Source organism: Mytilus californianus, unplaced genomic scaffold (genome assembly GCF_021869535.1).
Source record: "Mytilus californianus isolate M0D057914Y unplaced genomic scaffold, xbMytCali1.0.p SCAF_3, whole genome shotgun sequence".
Classification (NCBI taxonomy): Eukaryota; Metazoa; Mollusca; class Bivalvia; order Mytilida; family Mytilidae; genus Mytilus; species Mytilus californianus.
Window position 1 is genome coordinate 129,229,204 of NW_026262679.1, and position 18,611 is coordinate 129,247,814.

An 18,611-nucleotide genomic window follows, 5' to 3' on the forward strand; every position below is an offset into this window, starting at 1 on the left:
ACTTTCGAACAGATGTAAACAATTGGGTGATTTGTAACAATATTATTTATTCAGTATATATTATTTTTTCAGAGAGTTGTGACAAAAATGCATCTGATTAAAGATGAAACAGGATTAGGAATACATATTGCTGGAGGAAAAGGGTCGAGGAAGGGAGATTTAGGAATATTTGTAGCAGAGGTTACAACAGGTGGAGCTGCTGATAGGTAATGTTCAATCAGATGAATTTTATACAAGATTGTTGTATGGAAATAGAAACTGATATCTTGTCATAACATTTGGACATTTAGATGAAAGATTTGTCACTGCAATGAAAGGTTCATTAAATCTTTTATAATGCCAAAAAGATGTAGTTGGCTGTCTACTCTTTTGCCATGTAGTTATATTATAAGGAGAAAGACAAGAGGAGTTCATAGTCCTGGCTCTGACAGCAACAAAATTTATATCTGATGAAGAAGTCTGTATGGTATGAATATGAATAAAATGTTAATTGGGGTATACATGTACATCATATGAGACAGCAACTCAACAACACAAAAAAAAACCATCTAGAGGTCAACTTAGGTTGAGAACAAATATCCTTATACAATATGTTATACCTCAATCTCTCCAAGTTAAGAAGTTTTTACTAAAAGGGATGGTACATTTATAGGCTTACTTCGACTTGCAAAGTTAATAATATATTACTGTATAATTACAATATCTTAAACTTCTGAGAAAAAGCATACAGAAATGTTTCAGCAAAATTAACATAGAACACATGTGTTGACTTTGTCACACTTTTCTCAGATACTACTGAACAACATGACTTTATAAAATCATTGACTATGGCAGCACCAAACCATAAAAGAGGCTAGTACATTTTTTATAAACTGTGGTATTTCTAAATTTGTATGTTTTACTTCGCAGATACAACAACACTTACAATGTTCAAATTTTGGGGCCAATAATGGGCTATAATTTATACCTATTGGATTTTTGTCTGGATTTCAGCAACATCAAAAAAGACTAATTTGTTGAACATTGTTGGAAAATGAACATAAAATAGAGTTGTCGCATTGTCACTCATACCACATCTTCTTGTATCTATATAAAATACTAGTGCAGACAAAAACATTTTTGCCATTGGGAATATATTTCTGAAATACACTTCCTGATGTGTAAATATTACATATTTTTTTTATCTAATGCATTCAGTAAAGTACATATTATTTAATTTCACTGAGAAATCAAGGTTTTTAACCAGCTAACAACAAAACAAAGCCTCATATTCTTTCAAAGAGATTTAAAACACTTAGTTTAATTGTTTCCTACCACTAAACAGGTCTGAATGTCAATAAATCAAGGTCAAATCACTGATACGTATAGGTTAAGTACTTTATCATATGAATAGAAAGATGTGGGGTCAGTGAGATGGAAATCCAAAAACCACATGACATCTATAGGTCAGCATAGGGGATTCAGAAAGGAGTAGGGGCATTAAGGCCCGGTTTTGGCCCAAGAAAATAAAACACAACACAACTTTTTCAAATTGGCACATAATGTTTGGAAATGCATAGCGTCAAGAAATATAAAGGAAAAACTTAATATTTTTTTCTGATGACGTCACAATTACGTCATAATATGTAGCATTTTCACGATAGCAATGAAAAATACAGAATTTATGCAGTTTTCCATCGATATTTCCATTGTGGAAACATCGTGCGCAGCCAAGAAACAACAAAATAATTTAAGAGAAGCTTTATCATAACTATTGACATAATCTCACCAAACATAAAGTTGTTTCTTGGGTGCGCACATACTTTGCCAATCGAAAATATACTTAAAATTTGATGAAAAACAAGGAAAATCAAGCAATTTTACAAAATATCCAAATTTCGTCATGGTTTGTTGCCATGGTATTTCGTTAAATGTGAGATTTGTTTTTATTTTCTGAATACCTTGTACCTTAGTCTAGTTAGGACAAATTTAAGAAAATGTATGATAACTTTAAAATTTGCAGTAATATTTGGGCCTAATAAGGGCCTTATTGCCTCTACTCCTTTATCAGAGGGTGTCATCAATACGAAATTTCAAAACGTTTCAAAAAATTTCAATTGAATTTAAAGTCATGAAGGAAGTTACAGAGCAAATTGTTACACATGATTTACAAAATTTGTTCCAATTAAATTTTTCTTAGATGTCTCGGAGTGAAAGTGTCAACAATCACATCAATATTTAATTTTAAATTATAATGCACCTGCATCAGTGTTATTATATAATACATTGAGTCAATCCTGACACATTGTTGCACTGATCAATATTTTCAGTAACCAAAGCTCAATATTTAAACTCTCATATTCCTAACTGGTTACACACAACAGACAAAGACAATCTTGAATGGCAACAATGTTTTTACTTGAATAGTGAAACATGTTGCATTTACATTTCTTAAAGGGGCTGTCAAATTCATGTTCACCAATTTGACCCACATTACCATATTCAATTCATAATCTACAAAAATGTATATGTTAATTCTAAAAAATCTAAAATAAACAATTCTGATGCATGAACTTGATAATATGTATCAGCATTTCTTGTGCATTTTAGTCTAGATACCATCTAATTAACCATCAAGGTGACCTCTGAAGACTGCTTGCGGTCATATAACCTGATATAAATATAAATAGATATAAATAGAAAACGAACACGTGCAATTGGATTTTTCTAGGTCTGTTTGATATCATATTATAGGTTAAACACATATGTTAATCATCGTTTTTACCTGTATAAGAATGAGTATTTGTTGATTGAATCAGTCAACCAACTGGCTTACTCTTGTTTCACTTTCAACATTGACTTTCTTTTCCTTTAATAGCTGAACACGCCTAGTTTATGTGTAACCCTTAAATAGAAGGTCACATGAATACGGATTCAAAGAGGTCGAGTTATTCACTTGCAAGTGAATAATTCATCAGTGATGTTTCTTAGCTTATTTTGACAAAATTGAACCAAACTGGCTGCTAAAAGCGAATTATTATTTCACTATTTCACTTTCATTAATGATTGAACAAAAAAAAATCAGATTTAATTTTTTTAGCTCAACTGGCCCTTTTTCATCACTTTGCGTCCGTCGTCGTTGTCGTCTTTTTACATTGAGAACTTCTTCTAGAGAACCACTGAATGGAATGAAACCAAACATGGCATAAATGTTCCTTATGAGGTGCTGACAAAGTGTTGTTACTTTGTAGCAGATCCATCATCCAAGATGGCCGCCAGAGGGGGACTTCCTTTAACATAGGACCCTATGGACAATACATACAAATGTCTTCTTTTAGAGAACCACTGAATGGAATGAAACCAAACTTGGCATGAATGTTCCTTATGAGGTGCTGACCAAGTGTTGTTACTTTGAAGCCAATCAATCATCCAAGATGGCTGCCAGCAGGGAACTTAGTTTAACAAAGGACCCTATGTGAAATACATACAAAAGTCTTCTTTTGAAGAACCACTGAATGGAATGAAACCAAATATGGCATGAATGTTCCCTATGAGGTGCTAACCAAGTGTTGTTACTTTGTAGCAAATCCATCAACCAAGATGGCTGCCAACGGGGACTTAGTTTAACAAAGGACCCTATGGGAAGTATATACAAATGTCTTCTTCTAGAAAACCGCTTAAAGAATTGAAACCAAACATGGTATGAATGTTTCTTTTGAGGTGCTGACCAAGTGTTGTTACTTTGTAGCTGATCTGCCATTGTCCTTATAAAGTCATTTTCTACAATTTCAATGAATTTATAGGTAATTTCTGTAAAGTTTACAAAAGTCTTCTGCTTTTGATTAAATTACAGGGCCAATATTAAACCAAATTTGGCCTCAATCATTATTAGGGTATCTGTTATGATTTTAATCTATTTTTAGATGATTTCCAAAACCAAAGTAGAATCAGGTGAGCGACACAGGCTTTTGGGAGCCTCTAGTTTTATATCTCATAGCTAATGCCCTTTAATGCTTTCAGCTGCTGACTGGCAAAGTTTCTTTTTAATTTTGTCAGAAATGCAATCACCTATCTACTATTAATCAAAATGTTTAATTGCACTCCATGTGTGGCACCATTTTTGCCAACCTCAATGGGGGAGGGGGTCATGTGCGCCAGGTGACACCCTTCCATCAGCCTCTGGTTTTCAAGTAAATTAATTTAAACTTTTAAAATGTAAAATGTATTATGAAAAATTTATCGTTTTATTTATTTGCTATCATGAGGGGATATATAGATTTACTGGTGTTACATTTATTGCTTTCAAGTCACCCTATGAATATCTAACATACAGAATAAGGCACAATAGTGAATGTTTTTATAACATGTACACATATAAAGTTAGATCTGAATCTTTATGCCTAGATTTAATCTAAACTTAAATCTAATATGATATACATTATTACGACTATATCCTTAGGTATAGAAATTCATAAAGTAAAAAAATATTCATTGTTCTAATAAAATAAGAACAAGAGCTAACTTATCAATAAAAAGTCAAATGTATGTTTTTTCAATCTTTTTATTCATTTTATTTAACAGAGATGGAAGACTTAAACGTGGAGATGAATTGTTGATGATAAATGGGAAAAGCTTGATTGGTTTAACACACCAGGAGGCTGTAGAAGTAATGAGACAGGCCCCTAAACTAGTGCAGATTGTTGTAGCTTCCAAAGTATGTACAGTACATTTATGGATTAGCAGAAATTGTTTTATGTTTTTAATTAGCATTCCCCTGTCCTTTTCAGATGCTGTTGGCAGGAATTGGAAATAATTATGGCTGACCCCAGACATGATATTTAGTCCTTATACATTTAGTCAAGTCCAAAAACTTTTCTTAGTTAACAAAAATACTCATTATTTAGCATACCTGGCCATAAGTCTTTTCTAATCAGTGGGTATGTAGTACATCCACTATTATCTGGCCTTTGTCTTCAGTTATAAACTTTTGATAAATCTTCTCTAGATCAGCTGTGCCAATTGAACTTTAACTTGGTTACAGTTGTTAATGCCAACAGCCATGAAATACTGCTGCTATTATTACAAAAAATAAAGAAAATGGGCAAAACTCATTAAAATCTTTTGAGAATAATGTTCCATGACTCCAATTGCTGTCAAACATGGCTGCCCCTGTTACTAATAATAAAATGGTCAATAAAAAATTCTGAATAATCTTGCAAAATGCTAATTTGTACCAAACTTTGGCTAAATGATACCTTCATTATATGCTTTTAGAATTGTGACTGATGAACCGACTGCTTTCAACTGTGGTCACCACTTTTATCAATAGTAGAACATTGGACAAAAACTTAAATTAAAAAATCTTAAAAATCCTATTATGGGCAAATTACAAGCAAACCTTGTTTAAATAAAACATCAAATAAGATTGCTTTTGTTATTATGAATGAAAAATTTGACAAAAAATTTTAATATATGATACTGAGAATTATGGTTGATAATCCCAGTTGCTATCTAATGTGACTGCTGCCATTATTTAAACAAGGAAATGAAAAATAATTATGTAAAGTGCTATTTTCAATAGTTAATACCGTTATCATACCCCTCAAGAATATTAATACTCAGTTGTCATTAAGTCTACTGCTTTCAACTCGGGCCACCACTGTTACTAAAAGTAGATTGGACAAAAAAATTAATTAGAAAATCTAAAAAATCCTGTTATGGGCAAATAAATACTGTACATAGAATATGATTGCTATTGTTTCTATTTATATAAATGAAAAATTTTGACAAAAATTAAATATAAAATACTGAGAAATATGGTTGATAATCCCAGTTGCTATCTAATGTGACTGCTGTCATTATTTAAACAAATAAAAGGAAATAAAAAATAGAATAATAATTTTGTAAAGTGCTATTTTTGATAGATAATACCTTTATCATACCCCTCAGGAATATTATCAATGACTCAGTTGTCATTAAATATGGTGCCTATGACAATGAACATTTGTCTTAGAGTAGGGGGTACAAGTTTGGCATTTGTCCTCATGTTATTTGTTTCATACCAGTACATACATATTATGTTTTATAAAATTTATCAAACCCGAAAACAATAGCTTGCATATCAGAATCATATCATAAACTTGGTTTTTCTATAGATCAAAAGAAGCGGCACCTTACCGTCCATGTCCAGTGGCTCACAAAGCATAGAAGATTGCAAACCTGCCACCAGAAGTGCTGATATGACTCAACAAATCCCAGATCTGACAGCAGAAACTCCACATGGTACAGTCATGAAGTGGGAAGAATTATTCGAGGTAACTTTATTTATCACGTTTAATATGGTTTAATATTTTAGCATTTACAATAAATTAGTAAATTTTTACTGAAAGTTTTGACTGTCATTACTGCATTTATAAGTGCACATTGTAGGTTTTATAAAAACCCAATGGATTCTATTAATCTACCTAGATGAAAACCAACTTTGTGTGATGTATCAATGCAATGACTAAAGTCAAATATACACAAACATTAAAAAATTCCATACAAAGAGTTTACCATACATAAAATGTAGAAAAAAAGTACTTGTGCATACATAATAGAGAGCTATGTAATAGACCACTTTCAAGTTCATTGCATTTCCGTCAATAAATTTGGTTTTAGTGAACATCATTCATGGGGGCATCATCACTTCCTTTCCATGTTGAGCGAGCGGTTGATATAATATGATGCTATTTTGTATGAATTATTCTCCTAAATAAATTCTTATAATTGATAATCAGCACTGCCGTCATTAGGAAATTGTGATTAAGTACCTACGGAACAAACATTATTTCTAGTTTATCCTTCATAATGAGGATCACGAAGACACTTGATGAACTTTAAGAGTGCAGGGATAAAGGCAATCCCCTCTATCTGGTAAATGACGTCATAAAGGCGCACATAATTGACGAACTTTTCTGGTGAAGGACATAACTTGAAAGTGGTTTATTCACATTCCATTTTATCCTGCAGAAGTTAAGAGTGCATTTGTTTCTAACCCGAAATTTTGTCATCGATGACTATCCTTTAGTAAACGATAAGCTGCTAGAAACAAATACATTGTTCATTGAACTTTATCGACCCCACGTAGTGAGACAGAAATAGATTACATACACGCACTGTAAACAAACAGGTAAAAGTGCGGGGAATGAATGACCAGGACTTTGCGAAAACAACACATGCTCGTAATTATTTAAATGACGGATGCAGAAACAAATGTATCGTTTACACGTCTCAACGATAAATGATCAACGACTACGCGACTATTTTGCGCGTACATCGTTTCTGTGAACGATGTCAACGTTGACCAAAAAATGTAAGAAACAAATGGATTAAACGACTACGCACGTAATCATTTACATCGTTTAGGTTAGAAACAAATGCGCTCTTAATTAAGATGGAATAATGAAGTATTTCTACAACTTCTGTACAAATGACTTTTTCTTTGATTTTGATTATTTAACACCTTCAGGAAATCTTCGCAGACGAAAGTCTTGTAGGCAGTGTTGTTAGTAAAATAGAGGATTTAGTGAGTTACATTTGTATAAATGGGTTTAATTAATTCTTACTTCAACAATATATTTCTTCTTATGCTACTAACCATCTCAAACTCTTTTGAAGAGGAAGATTTTTTTATGACTAATTTACTTGGTTTATTTGTATATAAAACATAAAAAGTTTCTTCTTTTCTATTTAATCAATATTTTCAATTCTACTAACACTTTAAATCGTTTTAGGTTTTAAAGTAGTTTTTTCCAGAAAACTGTTAAAAAACAAAATTTTCTGTCATTTTAATGCGACTTATTCTTTCCTTCTTAAAATCTTCAGAGATCAATAGACAATTGTAACATAAATCTATTTGTTCGAAATGTGTGTGGCTTTTAATCAGTCTGAGTCTATAATAACTTTAGATGCCATCAATTGCTTGCTTGATTTCTAAAAGCTTGTCAGTGATCTATCAAACTATGTCTTAACAACAGCTGAATAAGATTTTATACAAAGAACAGCTAAAAGAATGAAAATTTGTATGATTAATAGAAGTTTTTACTGAAATCTGTATGTAAGATTCTTCTACTGCTTTCTAATACAAATGTAAGAAAAGCATTCTTATTATTGTAACTTGATCAAATTCAGACTGTTCTAATTAAGTTTTTTCTTGATGTGAATATAGGGAATATCAGAAATGCTGAACATTCATTATTTTGATAAAATTTTTGTAAAATCAAGACCAGCAATAAATACTTAAATGTAAAGAAAACAAAATTACAGAGAGTAGAAACAAATGCAAACTTAATTAATTGGAAGGAGAATTGTTTTTTTTTAGCAAGTTGCTAGCACACTTTTAGCGATTATAGTAGCTACTATTTTGATAAAAATTTTAAGAATGCTTGAAAGCTGTCAAGATAAAATATATATAATAAAATTTAACATAGAAAAGCTGAAATGTTGATATAAATCACTTGTTTTAATAATTCTTATTTAATAGCATTTTGCGTGCCTGGTCATCTCATTAATTATGCAACAGTTTTGTTTTCTGAAATGAAAACCGTAGCTACTATCCATTCAAAACATTTTTCTTTGTATTCAATCATCTTGAAATGATTAACATTGATGGATTTTTATAAAGTGTAAATGTTAAAATTGGATATCAATGATAAGATAGTGAAAGAATAACCAATTTCAATGACTTTTTAGAAATTCTCTAGACCATCTGACCAATCTGAGGACAATTTAACGGAGAGTGCTATCAGAGAGCAGACACTGAAGGCAAAAACTTACGACCCACCACAAACCATCACAATTAACAAAGGGGCCAGAGGAAAAGGTCTGGGATTTACTATTGTTGGCGGGAGTGACTCAGAGAAAGGAAATCTAGGGATATATGTCAGGAGAATATTACCAAGAGGTCTCATAGCAGAAGATGGCAATATGAAAGAGGGTAAAATGTCAAACTTTTTCTGTGGATTTAATTGTATTTTTTATGAATTTGTAAATCTTGATAGTCATGTGAGGGAGTTAAGAATTCGTATTAAAGTCTTACAGATCAATGGGGATGATTATACCCCTACTCCATTGTGTTTTGCTCAGGGCAAGTAAAAAAAACATCATGAAGTTAAAAATAAAGAGCAACTTCAAGTGACATTTTTATTGCCAAAATATAGATTTGATAAAGTGACAAGGTTGTTATTTTTTATTAAGAAAAATTTTATAGTTCCCTTCAAAATAAAAGGTATTTTATTTCAAAATAAAATATGACAGTACAGCATCATTGGTAAATAATAATAAAAAAAAAAAGAACAATACATTTATGCACTACATGTGCTTTAATATAAGATTGCTTTATTTTTTCAGGTGATGAAATTTTGGAAGTGAATGGTTTCAAAGTAACAGGTTTAACACACAAAGAAGCACTAGCTAAATTCAGAAGGTTACAACGGGGTCCTGTGTCCTTTACATTCCGAAGACGAGTCAGGTCTAGGTCAAACAGGTAATTACCTTGAAGAGGGTGGTGTTTATTATGACTGATTGATTGTTGGTTGCTTAATGTCCAGTGGCAAACATTTCATGCATGATCAGGACTATGTGTGCATTATGAAATTTTTTTTCAAGCAGTATCATCATACATTTATGTAGTTTATTTAAATAAACTCAAAGACTATAATACCATCATATATGTACTTGTATTAATTTGCATATAAACATTTATTGAGTGAAATGTCAGGCTTATATAAAATCTAATTATATTTTATAAATCTTATCACAAGAGCCTATTCGTGATGTTTGGTCATGTATGTTTGAATGAGAAGTAAATTCCTTCCAACAAAACTCAAATCAAATGAATAAGCAAATTAAACTTGTTTTTCAAACTGTTGCGTAAAATTATGATAAAGTGACATTTTTTTTAATCTAAACTGAAATGTACATAATAAAAAACATACAAAATTATTATGACTGGAATAAATGGAAGGTATTGCATGAATCATAACAACAGATGTTCCAGATCTATATACAATCAATATATAAATACTGTATGATATCAGTATGCATTATACCCCAGTATTGTCAGCCTTAAGTGTAATCCTCTAATCAACAATAGTAAATGATATTGTGTTATTTCGGTATTGGATGGAATTTATATTATATTTAATAAATGTATAAGTTTATTGCCATTACTTGATAGTTATCATCCAAGGTCATGGTCATTTGTTGTTGAGGAATGTTTAAATTGTCACAGCTTAAAATGGAACAATTTGAATGTTGAAATCTAGCTCAAATATAAGTTTTAATAGTCTGTATCTCTCCATTAGTGTGATATAAGGTTAAAGTTTTGGATTAAGGTAGATTGAAATGAACATGGAAAGGCAGTAATCAGTAGGGCATGGTGTCCTGAAGACATGTTTGTCCATCCCTCCATCTGTCCATCAGTCCGTCAGTCATTTTCCTTTGCAGAGGCTAACTCAAATACTTCATATCTACTTGCAACTTTACTTGGATGAATATTATTGTCACATATAACGTGGGGAAGATTGCTATTAATGTTGAGGTCATAATGGCAAGGTCAAAGTTACTAAAAGATTTATTGAAAATTATTGTCAAAAAACGTTTAAGAATACTAAATCACTTATTGCATATACCATTGCAATCTTACTTGGTTTAGTCACCAATAGATAGAGGAAAATCTCTGTTGATTATTAGGTCACTTGGTTTAGTCACATATTGATATAGGAAAATCTCTGTTGATTATTAGGTCACTTGGTTTAGTCACATATAGATAGAGGAAAATCTCTGTTGATTATTAGGTCACTTGGTTTAGTCACATATTGATAGAGGAAAATCTCTGTTGATTATTAGGTCACTTGGTTTAGTCACATATTGATAGAGGAAAATCTCTGTTGATTATTAGGTCACTTGGTTTAGTCACATATAAATAGAGGAAAATCTCTGTTGATTATTAGGTCACTTGGTTTAGTCACATATTGATAGAGGAAAATCTCTGTTGATTATTAGGTCACTTGGTTTAGTCACATATTGATAGAGGAAAATCTCTGTTGATTATTATGTCACTTGGTTTAGTCACATATAGATAGAGGAAAATCTCTGTTGATTATTAGGTCACTTGGTTTAGTCACATATTGATAGAGGAAAATTTCTGTTGATTATTAGGTCACTTGGTTTAGTCACATATAGATAGAGGAAAATCTCTGTTGATTATTAGGTCACTTGGTTTAGTCACATATTGATAGAGGAAAATCTCTGTTGATTATTAGGTCACTTGGTTTAGTCACATATTGATAGAGGAAAATCTCTGTTGATTATTAGGTCACTTGGTTTAGTCACATATAGATAGAGGAAAATCTCTGTTGATTATTAGGTCACTTGGTTTAGTCACATATTGATAGAGGAAAATCTCTGTTGATTATTAGGTCACTTGGTTTAGTCACATATTGATAGAGGAAAATCTCTGTTGATTATTAGGTCACTTGGTTTAGTCACATATTGATAGAGGAAAATCTCTGTTGATTATTAGGTCACTTGGTTTAGTCACATATTGATAGAGGAAAATCTCTGTTGATTATTAGGTCACTTGGTTTAGTCACATATAGATAGAGGAAAATCTCTGTTGATTATTAGGTCACTTGGTTTAGTCACATATTGATAGAGGAAAATCTCTGTTGATTATTAGGTCACTTGGTTTAGTCACATATTGATAGAGGAAAATCTCTGTTGATTATTAGGTCACTTGGTTTAGTCACATATAGATAGAGGAAAATCTCTGTTGATTATTAGGTCACTTGGTTTAGTCACATATAGATAGAGGAAAATCTCTGTTGATTATTAGGTCACTTGGTTTAGTCACATATAGATAGAGGAAAATCTCTGTTGATTATTAGGTCACTTGGTTTAGTCACATATTGATATAGGAAAATCTCTGTTGATTATTAGGTCACTTGGTTTAGTCACATATAGATAGAGGAAAATCTCTGTTGATTATTAGGTCACTTGGTTTAGTCACCAATAGATAGAGGAAAATCTCTGTTGATTATTAGGTCACTTGGTTTAGTCACATATTGATAGAGGAAAATCTCTGTTGATTATTAGGTCACTTGGTTTAGTCACATATTGATAGAGGAAAATCTCTGTTGATTATTAGGTCACTTGGTTTAGTCACATATAAATAGAGGAAAATCTCTGTTGATTATTAGGTCACTTGGTTTAGTCACATATTGATAGAGGAAAATCTCTGTTGATTATTAGGTCACTTGGTTTAGTCACATATTGATAGAGGAAAATCTCTGTTGATTATTAGGTCACTTGGTTTAGTCACATATAGATAGAGGAAAATCTCTGTTGATTATTAGGTCACTTGGTTTAGTCACATATTGATAGAGGAAAATCTCTGTTGATTATTATGTCACTTGGTTTAGTCACATATAGATAGAGGAAAATCTCTGTTGATTATTAGGTCACTTGGTTTAGTCACATATTGATAGAGGAAAATCTCTGTTGATTATTAGGTCACTTGGTTTAGTCACATATTGATAGAGGAAAATCTCTGTTGATTATTAGGTCACTTGGTTTAGTCACATATTGATAGAGGAAAATCTCTGTTGATTATTAGGTCACTTGGTTTAGTCACATATTGATAGAGGAAAATCTCTGTTGATTATTAGGTCACTTGGTTTAGTCACATATTGATAGAGGAAAATCTCTGTTGATTATTAGGTCACTTGGTTTAGTCACATATAGATAGAGGAAAATCTCTGTTGATTATTAGGTCACTTGGTTTAGTCACATATTGATAGAGGAAAATCTCTGTTGATTATTAGGTCACTTGGTTTAGTCACATATTGATAGAGGAAAATCTCTGTTGATTATTAGGTCACTTGGTTTAGTCACATATTGATAGAGGAAAATCTCTGTTGATTATTAGGTCACTTGGTTTAGTCACATATTGATAGAGGAAAATCTCTGTTGATTATTAGGTCACTTGGTTTAGTCACATATAGATAGAGGAAAATCTCTGTTGATTATTAGGTCACTTGGTTTAGTCACATATTGATAGAGGAAAATCTCTGTTGATTATTAGGTCACTTGGTTTAGTCACATATAGATAGAGGAAAATCTCTGTTGATTATTAGGTCACTTGGTTTAGTCACATATTGATAGAGGAAAATCTCTGTTGATTATTAGGTCACTTGGTTTAGTCACATATAGATAGAGGAAAATCTCTGTTGATTATTAGGTCACTTGGTTTAGTCACATATTGATAGAGGAAAATCTCTGTTGATTATTAGGTCACTTGGTTTAGTCACATATAGATAGAGGAAAATCTCTGTTGATTATTAGGTTACTAATGGTTTAGTCACATATAGATAGAGGAAAATCTCTGTTGATTATTAGGTCACTTGGTTTAGTCACATATTGATAGAGGAAAATCTCTGTTGATTATTAGGTCACTTGGTTTAGTCACATATTGATAGAGGAAAATCTCTGTTGATTATTAGGTCACTTGGTTTAGTCACATATTGATAGAGGAAAATCTCTGTTGATTATTAGGTCACTTGGTTTAGTCACCAATAGATAGAGGAAAATCTCTGTTGATTATTAAGTCACTTGGTTTAGTCACCAATAGATAGAGGAAAATCTCTGTTGATTATTAGGTCACTTGGTTTAGTCACATATTGATAGAGGAAAATCTCTGTTGATTATTAGGTCACTTGGTTTAGTCACATATTGATAGAGGAAAATCTCTGTTGATTATTAGGTCACTTGGTTTAGTCACATATTGATAGAGGAAAATCTCTGTTGATTATTAGGTCACTTGGTTTAGTCACATATTGATAGAGGAAAATCTCTGTTGATTATTAGGTCACTTGGTTTAGTCACATATTGATAGAGGAAAATCTCTGTTGATTATTAGGTCACTTGGTTTAGTCACATATTGATAGAGGAAAATCTCTGTTGATTATTAGGTCACTTGGTTTAGTCACATATTGATAGAGGAAAATCTCTGTTGATTATTAGGTCACTTGGTTTAGTCACATATTGATAGAGGAAAATCTCTGTTGATTATTAGGTCACTTGGTTTAGTCACATATTGATAGAGGAAAATCTCTGTTGATTATTAGGTTACTAATGGTTTAGTCACATATTGATAGAGGAAAATCTCTGTTGATTATTAGGTCACTTGGTTTAGTCTCATATTGATAGAGGAAAATCTCTGTTGATTATTAGGTCACTTGGTTTAGTCACATATTGATAGAGGAAAATCTCTGTTGATTATTAGGTCACTTGGTTTAGTCACATATTGATAGAGGAAAATCTCTGTTGATTATTAGGTCACTTGGTTTAGTCACATATTGATAGAGGAAAATCTCTGTTGATTATTAGGTCACTTGGTTTAGTCACATATTGATAGAGGAAAATCTCTGTTGATTATTAGGTCACTTGGTTTAGTCACATATTGATAGAGGAAAATCTCTGTTGATTATTAGGTCACTTGGTTTAGTCACATATTGATAGAGGAAAATCTCTGTTGATTATTAGGTCACTTGGTTTAGTCACATATTGATAGAGGAAAATCTCTGTTGATTATTAGGTCACTTGGTTTAGTCACATATTGATAGAGGAAAATCTCTGTTGATTATTAGGTCACTTGGTTTAGTCACATATTGATAGAGGAAAATCTCTGTTGATTATTAGGTCACTTGGTTTAGTCACATATTGATAGAGGAAAATCTCTGTTGATTATTAGGTCACTTGGTTTAGTCACATATTGATAGAGGAAAATCTCTGTTGATTATTAGGTTACTTGGTTTAGTCACATATTGATAGAGGAAAATCTCTGTTGATTATTAGGTCACTTGGTTTAGTCACATATTGATAGAGGAAAATCTCTGTTGATTATTATGTCACTTGGTTTAGTCACATATTGATAGAGGAAAATCTCTGTTGATTATTAGGTCACTTGGTTTAGTCACATATTGATAGAGGAAAATCTCTGTTGATTATTATGTCACTTGGTTTAGTCACATATAGATAGAGGTTTTTTAATTTCTCCATAATATTTTTACTGGTTGTATATTATATATTAAAACCTTTTGATAATAGTATTGAAATTTAAATGTTACTGAAGAAAAATGTGAAGCTAGATATATTTCTATTGATAAAAGGAGATGTTTGGTATGTCATCACTGAGACAACAACCAAACAACATAAAAAACCAAAATACTTCTACAGGTCAAGGACAGTTTGAATTAAGAGACAAGTGTCTATACAATATGTCTAACTCTGGAATAGTTGAATTTAAGTTATGCAAACTCTTGTCTTAATATGTTAAATGTTGATTGAAAGGCTGGAAAGTATTCTCTTATGTTCATATCTTAAACAATGATACATGTAGCAGTCAAATTGTCAAAACAAAAATTGAGAATAAATTTTGCCTAGCGTAGACTGGTTATACATTTATTATATTTTAGTTTGTTAAGCTTCACAGTTATGTTGGTTATAAGTTGAAATGACCTTTTACTAAAATAGATACATGTATGTATATATAATAAAACTTGTTATTGATTATAAGAGACAGAGAGTAGGTCAATTACTTATACATGTATTTGTGATGAGGCATCAGAGGACATTTTTGGTTTTCTCATGTAATATACATATTTCATAATGAAGGAGGATGAGGTTTTTTTTCATTACAACTTATTGATGCAATGTTTTTGTTGCTAGAAGGAAAATTTGCAAATAATTGTAAAAATTTATATTTTTTATTAAACAATAGATGATTTTGGTAGACTTCAGCAAAAATATGATGGCCTCGATTTATTTATTTACCACTTTCATTATCATATTGACATTTCCAATATTTCTATAACAACGTCCAATTGTCACCTGAATAAGAGGGATAAATAATTGTTCACCTTTGAAATTCAAAAAATAAAAATAATGATTGCCATGGATAAACTTTTAAGTAATTGAAGACTTTAAAAAGTCAGAATCAGTAACTGACATGACATCAGTTTATCCATATATCATATTATGTACCAGGGCAAACTGCAGATGATAGCAGATGCAGATCCAGGATTTAAAAAAATTTGTAAGGGTTCTGCGGAACCCAGTGTCTCGCCTACTTTTTCTGTTAATCGCAGGCTCAACAAAAATGAGGAAGTAAATCAATAAAAATATTCCTCTTGATACTATCTTTTGATTGTAAGAAGCTTCTGTCCAAGTTTGGTAAAAATCCAGGATAGTTTATGAATCTAATAAATGTTTAAAAACTTTAACTGCAGACTGAATGTATTGTTAACTGGAAGAAAACAAAATTTCCTTCTAGATACTAGCATTTGATCATAAACAAGCTTCTGTCCAAGTTTGGTAAAAATCCAAAATAGTATAAGAAAGTTATTAAAATTTTAAAAACTTTAACCACAGAGTGAATGTGTTGTTTCCTGGCAGAAAATCTAAGTCCATTTAAAAGTAAAAAATGGAAAAAATGGATTTATTTTTTTACAAAATTTCCTTCTAGATACTAGCTTTTGATCATAAACAAGCTTCTGTCCAAGTTTGGTACAAATCCAAAATAGCATAAGAAAGTTATTAAAATTTTAAAAACTTTAACCACAGAGTGAATGTGTTGTTTCCTGGCCGAAAATCTTAGTCCATTTAAAAGTAAAATAAGGAAAAAATGGATTTATTTTTTTACAAAATTTACTTCTGGATACTATCTTATGATTATAAACAAGCTTCTGTCCAAGTTTGGTACAAACCCAGGATAGTTTAAGAAAGTTATTAAAATTTTAAAAATTTTAACCACAGAGTGAATGTAATATTTCCCGGCAGAAAAACTAAGTCCATTTATAAGTAAAATACGGAAAAAATGGAATTTTATTTTTACAAAATTTACTTCTGGATACTATCTTATGATCATAAACAAGCTTCTGTCCAAGTTTGGTAGAAATCAAGGATAGTTTAAGAATGTTATTAAAATTTCAAAAACTTTAACCACAGAGTGAATATTTGTGGACACCGCCAACGACTACGCCGACGACGCCGACGGAATGTAGGATCGCTATGTCTTGCTTTTTCGACTAAAGTCGAAGGCTCGACAAAAAAGGGAGGCCTCCAAACTAGGCAAAATAAGGAGTGGAACATTTGAAAATTCTATATATTGACCATATAGGGAGGGGGCCTGGCTCCCTGCTCCCTGCTCCACCACCCTAAATCCACCTCTTGATAGTATTGTGTAAATTTGATATATTCCAGAACACATTTAAATTCAGATTCAGTAAAAAATATTTATTGTCCACAGTAAAAAATATGTCCCAGCTGTGTTGTAAGAACACTTTAATAGTTGAATATAATTACATAACAAATATTACATGTAACTTTTGGTTACCTGTCTATTGATTCAGCTTCAGAATTCAGGAATATAAGGGATTTAGATACTGTAAATTTAGAAATTATTGCGTACATTTATTATTGCGATTTTTAAAGATTGGACAAAAATGAGAGATAAATTATTGTGATTTCAGAAAAATATTCATATAACGGTATCAGATATCAGAATGCAAGTTCTTATTATTGCGAAACTCACCTATTCACATTATTCACATTAATAAAAACCTCGCAATAATTGCCGAATTTACAGTATTTGAAAAAGACAGATCAGGCTCCACTGGCACCTTGACCAGTACAATTTTAGATCTAATCCTGTACATAACAAATTTTATTGAGAATAAAATGAAATTTAAAGAAAAGAACAACTTATAACTAGCTACATTGTAGATCTTATTTATTAAGTACATGTATATTTTCAGCCCCTTCAATACGGGAGGACGAGTAATATCTGGTGGTGAGTTTTCTTCTGATGGAAGTCCAGTTTCAACACCAGGCCATTCACCATATAGTAGTTGTACAAATTTAGCAAACATCGAGGACGAATTTGCTGGATTCTACGATGACGTTGAAGGGAAGAGTCAGTGTAATAAACTTGATTTCAGTGATTTTCTTACGAACACAAATGTGATATTTTCAATGGACAGTGATACGGACAAGGCAGATAGTACCGATCATTTGGATTCTAAAAATAGAACCGATCATTTGGATTCTAAAAATAGTACCCATCATTTGGATTCTAAAAATAGTACCCATTCTAAAAATGATATTCATATTAGACCACACACAGTAAAGGAGAGAGTAAAACGATTACCAGTAGATATTGTCAAAGATGAAGATCAAAGACCTAATTCTGTACTCAATCCAACTGTTAAATGTCAAATTCTACTGCAGAAAGGTGTGTACACTTAATATAAGCAATTTAGTAGGTTATGTATGAAAGAATAATATCAGAAGTTTCATTTTTTAACTGCATTTGATTTTCGTTATTGTTATTGTTCTCTTGGGCTGTGTGCAGTATACAATTTTCTTTTGGGTGAATGTTAACACGTTTTGCCTATGCTGACCTTTTTCCTGTAAACCTCTCCTATATCATTATGTTCTGGACTGGTTTCAAGATTATGGATATAAAATGTGAGAATCAAATTTAAAACAGTACTTTGAGATGGAGGTCATAAACAAATCATTGTTATAGA

General features: G+C 31.5%; 1 protein-coding gene across 8 annotated transcripts in view; it reads left to right on the forward strand.

Moving 5' to 3' along the window:
* The window catches only part of LOC127736192 (multiple PDZ domain protein-like), a 158,733-nt gene that overhangs the window by 26,869 nt on the left and 113,253 nt on the right, over positions 1-18,611 (forward strand). For 7 of the 8 annotated variants that reach the window (XM_052246770.1, XM_052246767.1, XM_052246766.1 and 4 more), the window contains 7 exons: positions 73-206; positions 4,561-4,693; positions 6,135-6,293; positions 7,490-7,546; positions 8,713-8,956; positions 9,370-9,505; positions 17,838-18,313. In XM_052246770.1, coding sequence (XP_052102730.1) covers positions 73-206; positions 4,561-4,693; positions 6,135-6,293; positions 7,490-7,546; positions 8,713-8,956; positions 9,370-9,505; positions 17,838-18,313 — 1,339 coding nt within the window. The remainder of the gene's footprint in view (positions 1-72; positions 207-4,560; positions 4,694-6,134; positions 6,294-7,489; positions 7,547-8,712; positions 8,957-9,369; positions 9,506-17,837; positions 18,314-18,611) is intronic. The other variant, XM_052246769.1, reaches the window with a different exon arrangement.